The 19,876-nt window shown below is 45.5% G+C and overlaps 1 protein-coding gene across 1 annotated transcript in view; it reads right to left on the reverse strand.

Annotated features, from left to right (window-relative positions):
- LOC138285751 (aldehyde oxidase-like) overlaps positions 1–19,876 on the reverse strand; it is a 588,222-nt gene that overhangs the window by 79,771 nt on the left and 488,575 nt on the right. The window contains 1 exon segment of the mRNA XM_069226091.1: positions 5,615–5,667. Within this exon segment, the coding sequence (XP_069082192.1) occupies positions 5,615–5,667 (53 nt within the window).

Raw genomic sequence — 19,876 nt, forward strand, 5'->3', positions numbered from 1 at the left:
TCGTATGTTTTAGTTAGTTGTTTGAATCTTTTTTCTCTTTCGTTTTCTTATCGTGTTTTCATGGTGGCTCGTTCTCTCTATCTGGAGTGGAAGCTAATATGTTTTTTGTCAACATCGTCCTCCTTTTCTTTTACATCTGGGCTCTATGAGATTATAGGTCAATTCTAGCATGGATAGTATCAAAACATTTGGGTTCAGTGAGGATGACCTATCAAAGCTTCTTGAACAACCAAGAACGGGAACTGGGGGAGCCTTGGGACTTAGTCAACCCAAAGAAGGATGGTATAAATTGATGGAATTAAGGAAAAAAGCAAAACTAACTGAATTGCATGCTGATTTCATCTTAGAATATTTGAGAGCAGGGGTTATTCCAGCAGGCCTTAGAGTAAGAAATATACAAGGCCTTTTTGTTGAGATCAAACATTTCTTGGAGAAATGGTCTCTAATATCCAACCTATGTTCTCAGGACAGGATGATCCTTATTGTGGAAACGGCAAGAGAGCTTTTGGAAGTATTAACTAAAGAAATTCAAACATTAGAAGATGAGTTAAAAGCACAAGAATCACTCCAGGAAGCGAAAAAACAACTGGAAGCGATTAACCAGGAACTACAGTCTTTTAACCTATATCTCATTAAAAAGAAGACAGATAAACTAAGGAAAGATATTAGATGGTTTTCTAAGGAGCGAGTGTACCCGTACCTGACAGAGAAATATTACCAAAGTCAACAACAGAATGGACCAGAACAGGATCGCCAGTTCTGGACCAGCAAAAATATTGTAACATTTTCAGATACCTCTGAGTCAGACGGAGAAGGAAATTCTACTCAGTATGACCAATAGGGGAATAGGGCAGTTCAGAATGAGGGGTCGGGCCGCTCCAACCATTTTTTATCCAGGAGAGGAGGACACAGGACCAGATTCAGAAACTATTCGAGAGGGAGATTTCACAATAGAGACAACCCGCAACATGTATTACAAACTCGGAGACAACAATATGGGAAGGACTGAATACCAGTGTTTAATCTCAGTTCCACCCCTTTGGATGTAGAAACTGATTCTCTACTTAAGAAAGGCTTATCGTTTGTACCCAGTGTATCTATTAATCCTTTTGGCTTGTTTTCAGATCTCCATGCCTTTTTTAGGCGTATGAGACTTAAAAGATTTTTTGAAGGAAGAAGTGACTCTATGGAGACAAACTTATCGGGTCTTAAACCGGTCTCAACCTTTACACCAAATCTAGGCATGGTAGGACCAGAAATTAAGATATTTGAGAATGTAGTCCTAGAAAAAATTAAAACCATGCTCAGATTTATACCAAAACCCCAATATAATCTCAATAAATATGAACAACGTGCCTTAATGAAATTACAAAAAGACAAACACACTATTGTTAAACCCTGTGACAAAGGGGGAGGCATAGCCCTGATGGACACTGAAAAATATAAACTTAAAATGTAGAGCATGTTGGATAACTCTGAACATTACAGAAAGGGCAAAAATAACTGGCAGAACCAGGTTAGACGTGAAATACAGACAATCAGTGATGAGGCAATCAGTAAGGGACTGATTTTGAGCAAGAGTACCAATATCTGAATCCAAATACGACCAGGACTCCAGTTTTGTATGGAGTACCAAAGATACACAAAATAAGGAAGATCCTCCTATGCGTCCGATTGTTTCCACAGTTGGTTCACTTATTGAACCTTTATCTAAATATGTGGAAAAATTATGGAAACCGAGAGTGGCCTGTCTCCCTGCATATATAAGAGATACTGGGCATATTATCTCTAAATTGGAAGGTACTCCATATAATCCGACTTCTCAGATTTTAGTAACTATGGACATTACAGCTCTGTATACGAATATACCTCAGAAGGAAGCATGGCAGGCTGTCGCCTGCCTTTTGGAGAGAGAAGGTATGACAGATCATTTTAGATTTGTATTACAGTGCCTGAGTATCGTCCTTCAAGAGAATTTCTTCGAATTCGATGGGAATATATACCATCAAAAAAAAGGAGTCAGCATGGGAGCAGCCTGTGCACCGAGTGTGGCGAATATTTATGTCGGCAACTTTGAAGAAACTCATATCTTTAATGAAATGGCTCCCTTTTATGAGAACATCCAGTCCTGGTCTAGGTTTATAGACGATATTTTTTTCATCTGGACAGGGAATGAGGAATCCCTTAAGGAATTCTGGGAATGGATTAACCTTTGTGTTCCGAACCTTAGGTTCACCATTCATACAAGCAGAGATAAAGTTGAATTTCTTGACATTTGGATAGGACACAATAATTTTCAACTAGAAATGTCGCTATACACGAAACCTACAGCCAAGAATACCATATTACATTTTGACAGTTTCCATCCAAGAAGTCAAAAACAGGGAATACCCTTCAGTCAGTTCCTCCGTATTCGCAGGAATTGTACCAATCTACGAGATTATGAACATCATGCCGATATTTTACAACAGAAACTCTTATTACGAGGATACCCGAAAAGAATTATAAGGGAATCCTATAAAAGAGCAAAATACCATAATAGAGACAGTATGTTTGAAAAACGGAACAAAGATCCCAAACCACAGAAGGTGTGTGTGTTGCAACATTCAAATTTTAATGTAAGAATCAGAAAAATAATTTTGACTAACTGGCATATACTGAGTAGTGATCAAGATCTGCCAACAATTGAACGCCCCTTATTTGCTTTCAGAAAAAATCAAAACATTTGTAACAAACTAGTCAGAGCCAGTTTACCTAAAAAGAGGGATTTTTGCCAAAAATCCATCAGGGGTGATCAACCAATAAAAGGCAACCATAAGTGTGGAACCTACAGTGGAATCGGAAAAACTATAATCTTGTAGACATGACTAATTGTAGGACAACCAACTGTGTCTATTTGATTCGCTGCCTTTGCCCTTTGGGCTATGTTGGAGAGACAGGAAGAGAAGTAAGATTAAGGATACTTGAACATATGTCCAATATACGCAATAATAGGGAGGGAGCTCCCTTGGTTTCACATTGGAAAGATGTGGGACATAAGACAGAAGACGTGACATGGACAATTTTGGAGAAGATACGACGAACGGGAGGATCAGAAGAGAGTAAGGTATGAAAAAAACGAGAAGTATACTGGATTTTTACTCTAGATACGTGCAATAAAGGCCTGAATGAATATACTCCCTGGGAGAATGCAATGGGTTAAACTTTGCTCATATTCTCCTTGTAACGAATATTTTATTCGAAGCTTGAAATGGCTGTGAATATCAGCCTTGTAAGACACTATTGGTTTCCATGGAAGACTGTATATACTGTTCAGTCTTCTACATTCGTAGAGCATATTTAGTATTCATTGGGTGGGCTGGACAAGCATACTTTGTCTTTCAGTGTATATAGATAGTTACTGTACCATGTAGCTATTCTGTTTGTCCACATATAGAAGTTTTTTCTCCCCTTGGGGTTGGGCCATCTGAGCCTTATTGCTTGTATCTCGGTCCCTTTCCGTTGGATATTCGCAATACAACGCGTTTCTAAATCTATGTTATTAACACTTGTGGTGCTATGAGCCATATTTGTTAACTCTTATAACAAAAAGAACTCCATTCCAAGATGGTGACGTTTTTGGTAGCTTATAATCTTCGCCTCTCTCTGAACGTTCGACCGAATGAGCGTGCTCTTTGACCTACGTCATTACATTCAGATGAATAAAGCGGACCGCGTTTGACCGGCGGGCTTACTAGGAATGAAGCAAATTCATACTATCCGGTTTTAAGGTAAGGAGCCCATTTTGGCTCATAACTTTGTTCGGCTAGAAGTACGTCAAAGATACTGGGGCAACAAATGTGCTTATTTAAAGTATCAAGGGAACTTCCGTCCTTACATCTTTTTCTTTATTAGCTTTTACAGCGAATACTTCTATAAAGGCATGTGGCAATCGATATCTTTCGGAGGAATGGCCCATGCAGAGGAGTCTCTCTGCTCATTTAAGGTATAAGAGGAGAAAGGGGATCTTTGGTCTTAAATCAATGTTCACTAACCAGTTCTCCCTAATCACACTTTGGTTTTGTTTCATAGCCAATATAAAGATACTTCTATTGGTGGTTATCTCTTGCCCTACCAAAGTCAGGCTTTCCACCCGTCTATTAGAGATGATTTTCCATCTGGGAGAGACTATACACCCGTTACCTTGCAGGTATTTGTAATGGTATTCAAACATCTTGGAATCAATTCCTCAAATAGGAATAAGTTATAAACTATTAGTGTGATGTGGTTGGTTAATCACATTATGACGCATGGTCTAATAGTGATCTGTAGATAACACAGGCCATTAGTAAGGTTTAAATGCATGGCTATTAGAGAAGAGAGGTCACATGGTCCCTGTGGGTGTTATTTGCACCTTCTTTGTTTATTCTCCACTTCTAATCTTTATCTTTAATGTGTTTTTTCATCACCACTTCGGTTGGTTGCTTCTCTTCAACTTTTTGATAGCATGAGTCACTTAAGGGTGTTTTCCATATTTATTGACACATCTGATTATATCTATTTAATTTTGGCTCTAGTGTTTATATAATTCTGGTTGATGTAGTATGTTATTGAAACTTATATATTTCTAGGCCATGGATCACAGGACTCCCACACTTCAAGATTGCTACTTATATGATATTTATATGTTTGTTTGCACTAGATATCATCTATCAATGTGATGTGAATTCAGAACATAATCTACAGTGTTGTCTGATTGTCCTGTCTTTGGGCCTACTACAATATTTGATTAAATGCTCGGGAACTGCCCTGATGAAGGTGGCCTCATTAAGAGAAGATCACCGAAACGCTTCGGGTTCCTACTACAGAACTGTTCTAGATCGAAGCAATGCTAGATATTGTATTTTATCAATCTGTATATGTATATGGATATGTATTTCTATTGTATGTGAGTTTTTTAGGAATCTTTTGTAATTAAGAGTATTTACTTTTTTTCTATGTATAAGTATATCTTTTTTCAGTATGAATGTGGTGTGATTGAGTTAGTGTTGTAGTTTTTAGTCATCATATTAGTATTTTTGTATAAATTATATATTGGAGAAATAAAATACTTTAAGAAGTGATAATGTTATATTTTTATTAATCAAAACTAGCAATTGAATGTAGCCCTAGACTGGACACACAGTTATTAAATATGTACATCGATATATATATATATATCAGCAGACATACAGGATTATTTTGTATTTCTGATATATTTGGATGTTGTTTTCTATTTATATCTTATTGACATTATTTGAGAGTAGCTCTTAAATTCTATAGTCATTTCAGTCTGCACACCAATGGAGTCACTCTTTGCAAGTAAGCAGCAGGTGGAAGCTTCTTGCAATTCCTATGCTAAGCTCCACGCATATAGTTACAGTGAAATCGTTTTCTGCTAGTGGCACTTAAGAGCTGCTATGTAAAAACTAAAAAGGCAATCTTGAAGACAAATCTACAGTCACACAAACAAAATTAAAATATATGAAAAACTACAAACAAAACACAACTTCTAGAGAGAATAGTAACAATTATTAAACATTGTAATAATGTCCAAGTCACCCGAAGAAATGAGATAGAAAGATGTTTTCTTTACCTAAAGAATCCAGTAGCAGAGAGACTGATACATTCTTCGAAAGCTTCCTTCACCTGTGATATATGAAGATGAAAGTTTTGTGATGAGAAGAAACTTCATTTTGAGGGTATGCTGGACAAAGAATTACAGAATATTTCAATGCAAAAGAGAATAGTTTATGTTTCACTCAATATATATATCAGATAAATTCTCCACAGAACATCAATGTTGCATTTCAGAAAATACATTTCATATCTGCCAGCTTATGTTAATAAGGAGGCATATGTCTTCAAATAGGACCCCAACAAAATGAGCTCAGGGTATATCTCTGTCTAACTCCCTGTTACCTATGTAACCACCCCCAAAATGAGCTCCCCGAAAGTCGTAATGAGGCCCCTACTACTAGTGTTGTAATACCCTTTGCCTCACTTGTGTGCATCTAAAACATTCTCTCTCTCTCTCTCTCTCCGTACTTTTGTTTTAGATCTATTAGTTTTTCTTCGGCAAATGTGTCTCTGATGTAGAAGCATCCTAGGGAATGGTATTTCAAAAATAAACACTGGGTTTATCACTACGCTTTCACAAAATACAAAACATTGCTTTATTCATTATTATATTATTCTATAAATGCGAAATCTGGTTACGGTTTCTCGAAATGGTTTCCAAGGAGAAAAAAATGATTTTGCCAGCTCTATTTTTGAGTACAATACTTGCCAGAGACGCCCCCAATTAGATAAATTCCGAAACAAGTTGTACTCCTACATTAAGAAGTAGGAGTGCTTTAAACACTAGGGGATCTTTATAGCCAGATGGATGTGGATGTGTGCATCATCGGCGTACGCTTATTAGTGACGACACAGGTGAACCTTTTGAATGAAATATCCATGACGCATGAGGTGGAGATGCTTACTGGAACTTGCTCACTCTGTTCTTTCAGAAATAACGAGATACACAGGAGGACTGCCTATGTGATTCTGCCTAATTTCCCAGTGCCAGGCAGCCTAGTAAAATCTTGTGGCTGACTTATATGCATTCAATAGGTCAGCAGAATAAGGACTCCTGCCTGCTCAGTGTCCAGGTCTGATATGTGATATGAACGATTTGAACTCTGATTGGCAGTGGTGAGGGATGTCATGGTTGTCTACGACGTTTAGACATTGTTCTATAATTACATTTTTCATGATCTTAAGGTGAAATGGGTGACCGAATAAAGAGTATTAGTTAATCACATCTCGGTCATCTTCTAATTTCATCATTATTTGGGGTGTTTGGCATGCTTTACCCAACTTGGGACTTCACCTTATTGGAGGAAGGTGTTTAATATTTTCATGATGTCAAGGGTTAGAATGCTGATGAAAGATGCTGAGCAAGGCTCATGTGACATGTAAGATGCTTCTTTTGTTTCAACTGCCGTTAAGACTTGGGTCCTCTAGAGTGAGGGGAGACTGTGGTATGTTATCAGTGGTTCAGCATGGGAGGAGTTGTTGAGTGTGAGATATGGGAGGTGATAAAGTGGAGAGTGTTCACTCCTTTCCAACAAAACAGTGCATTTGTAACTGATGTCCATTTTGATGGGTTTTGGTTTAGATCTCTGTGTGCAATGATACAATGTGATATTTTGACCTTGAAGTTCCCATGTTTTCTAGTGTGTTTTAATGGGTAACACTTGATGGCGGTGTAGGAGTAATTCTAATGTCTTATATTTTTCTATAGTCTTAGGTCCTTTTTCTATGTGGCTTTTGTATGCTTCCCTCAAGTTTAAGTTTGCAGCCGTTGAATTACACTGAAATTTTTCGTGTCTGTGATGTTGCTGTTGTGCTCACTCTTGAATTCTCTCCCTGAATTATATCCTTCTCAGTCACCCTGGGATTTCATTCCTATTAAAATTGGGTGACAGCAGATATCCTTCTAGGTGACAGATTGTCTCCCTTTTGCAGCCTACTAACTCAGCTGTAAGCTTTCCACTAAATTATGTCATGAGCTACTGTCTAGCTTAATACAAGTGAAATCATATCTTTATCCCCAAACAAAACATAATGTTGCTGACACCTGAGAAGTAAGGAAGTTTTAACTAGTGCCAAACTAAGGACATCAGATATCCATAAAATCAGGCCGTCTGGTGCTGGCCATGCCCCTCCCTATCACTGGGTAGGTATCAAATTCAGTAGAGGATTCTTTGATTGTTAAAATACTTACACTGGTGTTTTAGCCTGTTACTAAGTACTTTTAATTTTTTTAAGAATGGGAACTGAAGGGGAGTGAGGAGTAATGATTTGCACAGGTACCACAAGTTTTTACCACGTTGTGATGCCAGGACTACAACTTGCTTTCGTGTTACACATCTGACAACTTAACTACTATCAACAGATCCTTCAATTGCTCAATTGTGCACTCATATTAAAGTGGGGGTGATCAAAAAATGTAGCATGTTAATTAAGAATTTCTAAGTCTAGTGCTTTGATTTTCTTCTGAATGTGTCACAATATGTTGTGAAAGCTAAGAATTGTCCCCAATTGAAATCAATATTGATTATAGTCCCCTTGCTCAGACATAAAAAGAGATAATTAAAATTATATTGAAAGAGATATACATATGCTGTATTTCAAATTGATAGATAGATAGATAGATAGATAGATAGATAGATAGATAGATAGATAGATAGATAGATAAATAGATAGATAAATTGTTTGCTAGCCGGACACACATGTACGTCGACTGACATTAATGGATGGAAAGATATATATATTGATTGATAAAGGTGAGAAATAGACAAAAATAAAGATGTCCGACATATACATAAATATGTTATATAAATGACAGATGAGAGATGATTCAAGTTACTTTTTCAATGAAAAAAGGAATCCCACCTAAGGAAGCTTCAAAACTTTATATAAACATATACAATTTAGGTACTTTTATGCAATAGTACAATTCATAAAAACAACAAGAAAGATATCTGAGGTGTCCCTGATGCATGGGTGAGGCGCACCATACTTTTGGCACAACACAAGACAGGTCCAGACCGCTCTGCATCAACAGAACATTTGTGAAAAAGGGAGAAGGTGCTGCTCTACGGATTAATCTGATTGGTAATTGTTTACTCTGGAAGTGAACGGAGTATGCAAAAAGTGAGATATTTTACTCTATAGAGTGCACAGGCCAAGGGGTGTGGCCAAGCCATCGAGCATGGTGGACGCGAGCTGCTAGAGCTCCGCGCTGCGCCCGGCTTATCCACCACTGTTTGAGGGGGCAGAGGAGCTCCGTTGCCCTGCAGGCGGTCGGACCAGGGCCCGTGCAGCCCCGGAACCTGTCGGGTCCGGGAACGATCCTCCTGCGGTGACCTGCAACGGAGCGGGGCTGCGACCGCGTGGGTCGGGCCTGCCGGCCTGGGCCGAGGAACGGCGCGGCCACGCGGAGCAGAGTGGCGCGCTCGGCTGGGACCGGGACCCCGAACCGAGGCACCCTTGCGGTGAGATCCTCCTGTGGTCGCCGCCCCCCGGGGGGGGTGAAGAGACGCCCTGAGGAACGAGGGGCGCGGAGCGGACAAGCGGTCTGCAGGTGCCTCTTGGGGGCCGGCGGTGGACCCGAGCCGGGCCTGTGGGGCCCTCCTGAGAACTGGTGGGGCTCTGGCGGCATTTGGACGGTCCATGACTGCAGCGACGGCGGGGTGAAGGCAACCCCCAGAGGACTTGAGCCCTGTCATGGGGTGTATTGAGGGAGTTGCTGGAGAGAGGTGATCGGGCCGTGTCGGGCCCGGGGGAAGAAGCGCTGACTTACAGCTGTGCTCGCGCTGGACTTGATTGGCCTGTGGGGCCCTCCTGAGAACTGGTGGGGCTCCGGCGGCATCTGGACGGTCCATGATTGCAGCGATGGCGGGGTGAAGGCAACCCCCAGAGGACTTGAGCCCTGTCATGGGGCGTATTGAGGGAGTTGCTGGAGAGAGGTGATCGGGCCGTGTCGGGCCCGGGGGAAGAAGCGCCGACTTACAGCTGTGCTAGCGGTGGACTTGATTGGCCCGCTGTGCCATCGTTGACTGATGGTGGAACCCGTGAGGCTGGAAGAAGAGGTGGGAGCCTGGAGGTGAGGGGACAGTGGGCCGAGCCGCTCGTGCTGCCGTGTGGTGGTGGGCTGGTGGCCCCGGCAAGCGGGCTCGGCCTGTCCCATTATCCTGAGTGTCTACGTGAGCAGAGGATCTGTGGGGGACCGTCGTGGCCAGTTGTTTGCCAGTAGCGAGGAGGATGCCACGTGGGGGGGCCGTGCTTGGTGCTGACCCCTGCGGAGCCGGCTGCAATTAGGAGACGGTGGTGCGGAACTGGGAGCGGTCGCTGGCTGTCCAGACTGACGTCAGGTTGTGCAGCCTTGGAGACGGGCTACTCCCTTGGTCCTTTTGCTCCAACTGAGGCTGATTAAAGGTGCGGAACGGATACAGCAGGCGACGAGGCGGTGAGTGGAGACTTGGAATCAGGCGGAAATTCATCGGGGCCTGGAGCATGACGGGGCGTTTGCGCTCTGGTGCCGGAGCCGGGAGATCGCAGGACTCGGTGGTACAGGACAGCCAGAAGCTAGATGCGGTCCTTGCTGCAGTGGAGCGCATTGGAGATTCGTTGGAGCGTGCCCGTGCATCATTGGAAGCCAAGATAGACAAGGTGGCAAGCGACCTTGTCATGCTGCACGCCGACCATCGCAACTTGGTAGACAAAACTGGCGAGATCGAGGCGAAAGTGGACAAGCAGACGCTGATGGCCTCCTGTCTGAAATCGGCGATGGAGGATGTGCAGGCCCGTGTGGTGGAGTTGGAGCACCAGGTGGAAGATGCGGAGGGGCGCTCCAGGAGGAACAATATACGAGTGGTTGGTTTGCCAGAGGGCACCGAGGGTCAGGACCCAATGACCTACTTGGAGAATTGGCTGCGGGGACTGGTGCCAGCGAGTGGACTTACTCCTTTCTTCTCTGTAGAACGCGCTCATCGGGTTCCTGCGCGTCCGAGACCGCCGGGGAGTACTCCTCGTCCATTTATCATCCGGCTCCTCCACTATGTAGACCGAGACGTTATACTACGAACTGTGAGGGCTGCTTCGCCTCCTCGGGTGGACGGTGCGCAGATCTTACTGTTCCCGGACTATACCGTAGCGGTACAGAGAGACCGGGCCTCCTACCTGCCTGTGAAATGTTAGCTCAGATCCCTTGGCTTACATTACTCTTTGCTATTCCCTGCCAAGCTGTGAGTCGTGGCGGAGAACAAGTCGCATTTCTTTGCTACACCTGAGGCGGCGTGGGAGTGGCTTGAGTCAACGGGACTGGCCTCAGGTGGCGCTGCAGAGCGGACTGTGCCGGTGCCTTGAGGCAAGCGTAACCGGGCCAGATGTGTCCAAAGGAGAGGTGAAGCCCGCGCTGGTCCTGTGACGCACGCACCAGACTTAGAGCAATTGATACAAGAGAGAAGGGAAGCGATTCACTCTGCTGCGGCTATTAGTGCGTCCCCGCTGGAGTCTGACTCGGACACTGAACTTTCGCAGCCGCCCAGCAACCGACCTGCTATGCCGGACTGCCTCTCGGAGTTGGGTCTCGTCGGGGGCCCGCCGGTGACACCGGCCACCGCGGACGAGCTCTTCTAAGGGATCCTTAAGCTGTGTTGGGAGTCTGTACAGTGCTGGAACTATTCCTCTGGCTAGTAGTGTGCACTGGACTTACATTAGTACGATATTGCAAATGAGACGGTGGTGGATCTGGTGGTTGAATATGGGCGTCCAACCCTGTATGGCTGTGCATGGCTGCTGGCGCGGTGCCCACTCTTGCGAGCTGCGCGCCATTGCGATAGACACGTGTGAGCTTCTTCTTATGTCCCCCTCTTTTTACCAGTTATCTGCTATAGCCGGACAGAATGGCTTGTGTTTGGATTGCTTTTCTGTGGGTTTGGCCCACCCTATACTCCTATTAGTGGAGACACACGATGCATGATTGTGTGGTTGCACGCCTCTGTTCTTGTTGCTGGGTTTGGGAGGTGACCTGTTGTTTATCTGCTCTGATGGTAGTAGTTATGTTTTGGTTCTGCTGGAGGGCATCTACTGAGCGCTCGATCGATGGTTGGGAAAAGGGTAATGTTGATGTGGCGCTGTCTGGAGGGGCGGTGTTGTGGGGGATGAGTGGTGGTTTGCTCCCAATGACATGTCTTCATACACTGCGATTAGCTGGAACGTAAGAGGCATACACACCCCCGGGTGCCGATACGCTATCTATTCCTATCTTAGAAGGCACTCAGTCCACCTGGTGTTTCTGCAGGAGACGCACCAAGTGGGGCTGGAGATCCCCCGGTTGCGCCGACGCTGGAGAGGGCAATTGTACGCAGCGGGTCACTCAGCGTATGCTAGGGGCGCATTGATTTGGATCAGAGCTGGCACTCCCTTTGCGGCAGAGGAGCAGATCGCGGATCCGCAGGGCAGATTTGTGCTGGTTCGGGGGAGACTGGCAGGTCACACTGTAGTGTTAGGTTCTATATACGCCCCAAATGTAGACCAGACCTCTTTTCTGCATGGCCTGTCTCAACATTTGGCGGGCTGGAGTGATCTTCCATGGCTGTTGAGCGGAGATTTCAATAGTGTGCTTGATGTTGACCTGGACCGCTCCTTTCCTCCGTTGCCCACGTCCCCGGTGGTGGCTGCCACGCATGGTTTAGTGACCTGGACTCAGCAATGGCAACTGGTAGATATATGGTGGCAGCGGCATGCGGAAGATAGGGTCTATTCCTTCTACTCTGCCCCGCACTCCCTCCATGTATGTTTAGATAGAATGCTCTGCACCTCGAACTTGGCCTCAGTGATAGTGAACACAGATTATATGGGGTGCACACACTCGGATCATAACCCGCTGCTTGTGAGCCTGAGTTGTGAGTCCTCCCGCCCGGCTGTTCCTACTTGGAGGTTGAGGCCGGAACTGTTAGAAGATGCTGCTTTTAGGGCGTCACTGAGCACTGCGATCCCAGAATATTTCAAGCACAATGATGGCACGGCTTCGTCGGGCTTGATAGAGTGGGATGCATTCAAAGTTTTCATCTGGGGGCACTGCTTGGGAACTCAATGTAACTTGCGTCGTTCCGCTGAACGCGACTTGATTCGGGTGGAGCGCGTTTTACTGCAGCCGGATGGGGAGGTGGCTGGCAATCAGTCCGAAAATTCGATGTTGTCAGCGGTACGCGCTGAACACCTGTCGCTGCTTGAGCGCTTGCGATGTTTGAACTATACTGCACACTCTGCGAGAACTCACGCTTCAGGCAATAAATCAGGTAAACTGCTGGCCTGGTTGATTCGTCGTGACTGTGCGAGGGGACCGATAGTGGAGATCCGCTCGTAGGCGGGGGGACTGGTACACGCGCCCGGGGAGATACAGGCTGAGTTCACGAGGCACTACAGGGAGCTCTACGCTTCGGGGCGCCTCCCATGGGCGATTCCTGCGGCGAATTTCTCGCCGAGGTGGAGCTTCCATGTTTGGTGGAAGAACAGATGGAGGCACTTGAGGCGCCTCTTGAACTTGAGGAGATAAGGTCCAGTATTCATGAGCTTGCATCTGGCAGAACGCCAGGCCCGGATGGTTTGCCAGTTGACTTCTATAAAGCCTTCGTGCTGCAATTGGCTCCCAGGTTGCTTAGCGTGTACGAGGAGGCTGAGCGGAGGGGTTCTCTGTCAGCCACTCAGAGGGAAGCGCTGTTGGTCTCCCTTCCCAAGCCTGGGAGGGACCCGGTGGAGATGGGTTCGTACCGGCCCCTGGCAATGCTGAACACCGACTATAAAATATTAGCCAAGGCGCTGGCCTTGCGCCGAGTGTGCCAGACCTTGTCCACCCCGATCAGAACGGATTTGTGCTGGCTAGAGACACCTCACACAATATTAGAAGGTTGTTCAGGGTCATGCAGTACGCGAGGCGAGATTGGCTGAGGGCGGGTTGCCTTGTTCTTGATCTGGAGAAGGCCTTTGACTCCCTAGAGTGGCCATACCTGTTTAGGGTGTTGCAGCGGTTTGGTATGGGACCATCCTTCATTCGTTTGGTTAAACTGTTATACACTGAACCACAGGTCCGGGTGAAACTGGGGTCCGTGAGGGAGGGCTGTCCTCTTTCACCGCTGTTGTTTTCACTTGCCATGGAGCCCCTGGAGGCGGCCCTGCGTAAAGAGGGGAATGACTGGCGGATCACCCTAGGGGACGGCCAGCATATATTGTCGTATGCTGACGACCTCCTTCTGTATTTTAGAGATGTCACGCAGATTCCGTCGGAGTTTGGGTTGCTGCTCCAGCGCTTCGTGGCGATATCCGGCCTCAAGATCAATTGGTCTAAGTCGTGCCTCTTCCCGTTTGATCCTGGGCTCTCGGACCCAGGGCTTAATTTGGCTGGGAGCTCTGTTCCATGGCAGCCGTGCACGTTCCGATATCTGGGCATCCGAATCTACCATCGCGAGGAGGATCTGGCTGATGGCAACCTCGTAAGAGCGATGTCTTTGATCAAATCTCAAATGTCATTTTGGAGGACGCTGCTGCTGTCAGTGGCGGGCAGGATAGCCCTCTTGAAGATGGTAGTCCTGCCGCGTCTTTTGCACTCCAATCTCCCGCACTATGTTCCCCCTGGCTTCTTTAGGTCCCTGGAGACGGGGTTGAGAGACTTCATCTGGAATGGCGGCCGGTGTAGAGTTGCCCTAAAAAAGTTGTACATGACGCTCGATAGGGGCGGACTGGCAGTCCCTAATTTGGAGCACTACTATCTGGCGGCCCCGCTTCAGTGGGTATCAAGGTGGCTGGCGGGTGCCCAGCTTGCTGACACAGCGTCGGAGCGGGGTCCCTGGTCATTGCCACAGATTCTACATTTATTCCATCCGCTCACGCGTGCGCCGACACCGCAGCAGCTGTTCCTCAAGGTAGCCTATAGATGTTTTCGTAGATCCCTTCGGCTCACAGGGCGGGTGGTCCCGTTTGCGCCGGCCCTGGCGCTGTCAGGCACGCCACGGGGTCCCAGAATCACGTCGGACTCGGAATTGCGCACATGGCACGAAGTGGAACTGTGTACATTGGGCGATCTTTACGAGGAGGGTCGGCTGCTCCCGTTCCCTAGGTTTCAGCAGCTGGGGTTGCCGCCTGGTCAGTTCATAGTGTACAGTTCCTTACTGCGAGCTCTGAGGTCCGGATGGGGAGACATCTCGGTGGCTCCTCCCACTCATCTACTGATTCAATACTTACAGGTGATGGGTCGGGGTCGACGCTTGATTAGCTGGTTTGCAGATGCATTGCGGACACATACTGCCCTGGAGTGCAACGCGCTGCGTGCGGCCTGGGAGGAGGATGTGGGCGGTCCAATCGCAGAGGCGCAATGGAGGTTAGCTCTCTCAGTCCACCTAAACATACCCCGTAACTCCAGATTTCGGCTAATCCAGTTCTATATAGTTCATAGAGCCTACCTTACACCAGCCCGAGTAAATAAATACTTTGCCAGCCGGGACGCGGCCTGTCCCCGATGCCACGGAGTTGGTGTAGATTTGCTGCACATGGTGTGGTCCTGTCCTAGTTTGTGCTCCTACTGGAGGGTGGTAATTGATCATTTGTCTGACTTCACGGCACAGCGAGTTCCTTTCACCTGGGAGGCGTGTATACTGGGGCTATTCCCTAGAAGTAAACGGCATAGAGCGGAGGTACGTTTCACGGACCTGGGCCTCATTGTGGCAAAGCGATTGGTGACTCGTAGATGGAAATCACAGGATCCCCCGCCGGTGCAGGCTTGGAAACGCTTCCTTGAGGTATGGGCGGGGGCAGAGGGCATAGCACTGAAAAGGGAGGAGGTGTAGGGGCTATGCCAGTTTCTGCTGTCGGCCGGTTGGGAGGAGCTGCTGTTGAAATTGCAGAACATGAGCGGGGACCTAGAGGAGGGAAGTTCGGACTAGCAAGAATGAGAGTCCATTAAATGTGTGGCATGCTGCGTTGGGGGGGGGGGTGTATGAGACAACAGGATTAGACGTAGTGCTGGAGGACGGAAGGGCACAGTTTGCTGGACTTGACGCCTGGCCCAGCCCCTCCACCGGCATGCCAGACAGATGCACACTAGAACTCAGCCCGATCGGGAAGTGATTATATGGGAAATAATTGTATGGATGTCAGTAACCAGCAGTTGTTTTTCTTTGTTTATACGGTTAGTTTATTAAACGTTTATAGCATCTGCCTATTCTGCAATGACACCTGAGCCGCACATTCTGTGATGAGAGTAATGGTGCACTGATGGGTGTTGTTCAGTGACGCACTCACCAAACGGTTCTTGTCGGCTCATTATTCTTGCAGGCCGCAGCTGTAAACCATACTGGCATCAGTGAGGTGTCCCTGATGAGAAAGTGCTGTTAGACCCGCTCTGTAACTGGTTTAAATGGCGAGTTGATAAGTATGTGCTGTTATTGATTACGCTGCATAGTATATTGCACCATTGTGTTATCATCTAGCTGAATGGCATTTAGTGATAGAGAGAAAACACTATGCATTATGTTCAAATATTAGTGACTTACGAATGTGATGTAATGTTATTATAAAATGCTAATAAACAGATTCATGAAAAAAATAGAGTGCACAGGCCAAGACAGCTGGGGACCCTTGCTACAAGTCAGTGCAGATGAGGGTGGATGTGCTTTTTTAAAGCTGTTAACATACTTCAGCTTTTGTGGAACTGGTTTCTGAAAAAGCTGGAGCTTTGGCACCAATCCACAAGGACACTCTACATATACGGCATTATCATAGCTCTAACTTAGCAATAGTGAGACGTTGAGCGAAGACTTTAGATCCTGAATTAACAGAAGTTAGTATAACCGACTGAATAACCAGCTTATAAGTAAAGTTAGTGATCTGTTGTCAAATGTTAAAGCGAGGACCAAAATCAACACGTGGGTTGTTTACCTTGGATACAGGAAGCGTACACATACTGGTGATCAATTGAAACTTAAGATTTCCCTCGCCCAAACTGAAGCATCTCTTGGAACCCAAAGATGTTATTTATATCTCCGTCTACAAGGGACTGGTAACAATGGAACCCCGGAAGGCAAGCTCTGCTCCAGGTGTTCCATTACAGATTAGACTTCGATCTTAAACAAGAGAGAAGACAGCCCTTACCATTCCTATAATCCAAATAGGATGCACTTTGGGAAACATATAAAAGTCACTGGTGCCTGGGGAGTTCACCCCTTAAGACATGACACAAAATACGAACAAAGGCACATGAAGGAACCTGGAACATTAAGAATGTTGAATAGCATAGAGTTTAGATCAATGTTAGCAACATTATCAGGGTCACATAAAGGGTTTTACAGGGTCTAAGATCACAGAAATGAAGTGTTGTACATTGTGGCAATTAGTGTGGCCACTGTGCGAAAGGTTCCATTAGGAGGACAAAGTAATAAATGTAAGTTCGCAGGTAGCACATTCAAACCTCCTGTGAGCTAAGCAATATCATCAAAAACAAAAAGCCTCCGCATGGAAAGTGGCCAGGGGTCAAAGCAGATTACACCTTTAAACAGATAATTCATTTTCTAAGAATCAATAGAAATGAAAGCATATGATTGTGGAGTAGCCTGGATAAAACAGTTTTATATTATTTTGACGTTTAGAAACATGGGGCACCATGTACTAGGAAAAAGAGGTCGCAATTTGGTCAATGAATTTTTAACGAATGCGTTGGTAGTTTGCGAACCGAACTACGTACCAATTGGTACACAGGTAAAATTTGGCCTACCTCAAGAATATTCGTGTGGTAAGTCACAAATTGCAGCCCACTACCATTCACTGCCATCATAGGAATGGAGGTTGAGTTGAGCAGAGCACCATGTCTGTCTTTGTTAAATGTAACTCATGTTCCGGAAAGGACAGCAGGATGCATTTTTTTAAAAATGAAACATTTTACAAACTTTTTTTTTAGAACTAGGCAGTGGTCCCAGAGACCACTGCCTACTTTTAAAAATGTTTTTGTCAATATTAAAGGTTTGCAACCTGGTTTCAGTCGCAAAAAATTAATAGATTCCATAACAAACCAGTATTTGGAAGGGGCGCTATGAACATGCGCCTTCCAAGTGCTGATTTGATATTGTTTCCTAAACCCATTTAACGATTCGGAAAACGGTTTAAAAAGGTTATCATTCGCAACCCCCCTGATTTACAGAATCAGAGGGTTTGCAAACAAAAAACCTGTTGTGCATGTGGGCCATGGTTGCTTTCAGTGTTGATAGTGGTAAATGAAAAATAGATGTGTTTCTTAACATACAGATCAACTGATATTACTTCTTCGGCAATCTTTAAGGTCATAGCTAATGTGATCTTTCCCTATTGGACATGGTCTTCAGATGCTTCAAAGTAGGAATTTTGTAAGACAGACCAGTGATTCTCAACCTTTTGACTACTGTGGACCTCCACCTAATCATTAATGGAACCCAGGAACCCCCACAGAATCATTATTGAAATCCAAGGCCCAGGACTGAGACATCACCGGAAGCTGGGGACCCCAGCCTAAGCATTTTCAGAGATTTGAACTGCAAAAGAATACACAAATAATACACTGTTCCCACTAGTCAATCGGAAGATACTACCTTAATTTTTAGCCTCCAATTCCAAATTCCTTCACATTTAAATGCTTTAATATTCTCAATTTTACATTTTGCTTCTTCGCTTATATATACTTTGTTATTCTGTTATCATTACTTAACTTTCTAAGCAGTTTCAGAGACCTGAGTAGGCCTGTCATCAGTCACTAATGATGTGTACTTTTCCTTTTTCATAGCCTTTCCGGATCAGGCACTCTAAGGCAAAGAGTAAGTTTAGAATATGGCTGCTCATGCTTTGGGCTACGTGTGGTTAAACTGCAAGGAATCTATGGAATAATTTCCCTTTCTGGTTTAGCTGTTTAAGGGATATCCGTTTTGTCTTGTATTTTAGATGCCTGGAGTTTCTGGTGCTCACAGTGGGAATAAGGCAGGGCCAGCTGCTTGTGCTCAGAGGAGAGCCCTGCATGGGCCAGGAGGTGGTCAGATGGAGGCTAATGCATGGGCCAGGCAAAGACTCTCACGCTGGCTGGGAAAGGGGAAGGGGAAAGGTGAGCCAATGAGACACATAAGCAAGGCACAAGGTGACAAAAATGTGGAAAAGGCCGGAAAATGGATAAGAGGGGTACAGAAGGCAGAAAGGGCTGATTGAGAGCCAGACTGTGGGTGAGGAAAGAGGTAATGGTGGGTATGGGATAACAAGGAATGACTGCGGAAGAGAAGTACAGGGTATAAGCAGGAGGAACAAGAGTTTTCTCCTAGTGCAGTAAATATGACACCAAATAAGTTCTATGTTATAAATTAGATGTTGAAAGGGAGACAGTGAAAGCACAAGATCAAAAGGCACTCAAGACCTTTAGCGTATCACACACCATATACCTGGTACTTTCTGGAGCTGTGAGGACTGGGGGTCAAGGAGGACTTTCTCTTGCACACCAAAACTGGTACTTCCCTGCTCTCCTTCTTCAAACAGCTGGCACAACACACCCAGCCTCAATTGCATGTCCCAGCCTCATTTGAATGTCGTTGTGGTAGTGCTCTAGCCGACCCCACTCTTGCAGCCACTGTAAACTCAAGAGTTCCCCAATTTCCCTTTCATCCTCCAGGCACTGCAGTTCATGCATGGTTGGCGGTCCTGGTCCTCTTTTTGGACTTTTTCCCTGGGGCATTCCTATTCAGTGGGAAGAAGAACACGAGGAGAGACGAGAGGGGAACGCTAGTAAGACAATAACACGTTTTCCTGAATTTCTTGACCTTCTAGATCGGGGCATAATAAAAGCCTCTTTGGATAAGGCTAAGCCTGCGCTCTGGTGACCCACCTACACCCATGGTTTGGTACATCTCTGAGGAAGCAGTTTAACTAAAACTTTAGAAACCCCTCAGCAGATGGATGCCGCAGTGAATCCCCATCAGTTGTCTCCCACCATTGTTTCACAGTGCCCTGCAAGGCTGGACAGGACTAGCAGCTGAAAATCTAGGGCCATAGGAGTGGGAAGCTGTAGATGTATGTGCGAGTGAAATATGAGGATCCATCACCATTTAGCTTCCATGTATCTCAGAGCAGTCATTCATCTCTACAGACATTCTCCACCTCCACACTTAAGGGATAACCGTTGTGGGTGGAAAGCTCTGGTAGTATCTCACAAGTACCGCATAGATCATGAGGGAACGACTCCATCTTCAGGACTTTATGTTGCTGAAGAAGCAGACTGAGGAAGAAACAGGATGAGCCATATTCATAG

This window comes from Pleurodeles waltl, chromosome 3_1, assembly GCF_031143425.1.
Source record: "Pleurodeles waltl isolate 20211129_DDA chromosome 3_1, aPleWal1.hap1.20221129, whole genome shotgun sequence".
Classification (NCBI taxonomy): domain Eukaryota; kingdom Metazoa; phylum Chordata; class Amphibia; order Caudata; family Salamandridae; genus Pleurodeles; species Pleurodeles waltl.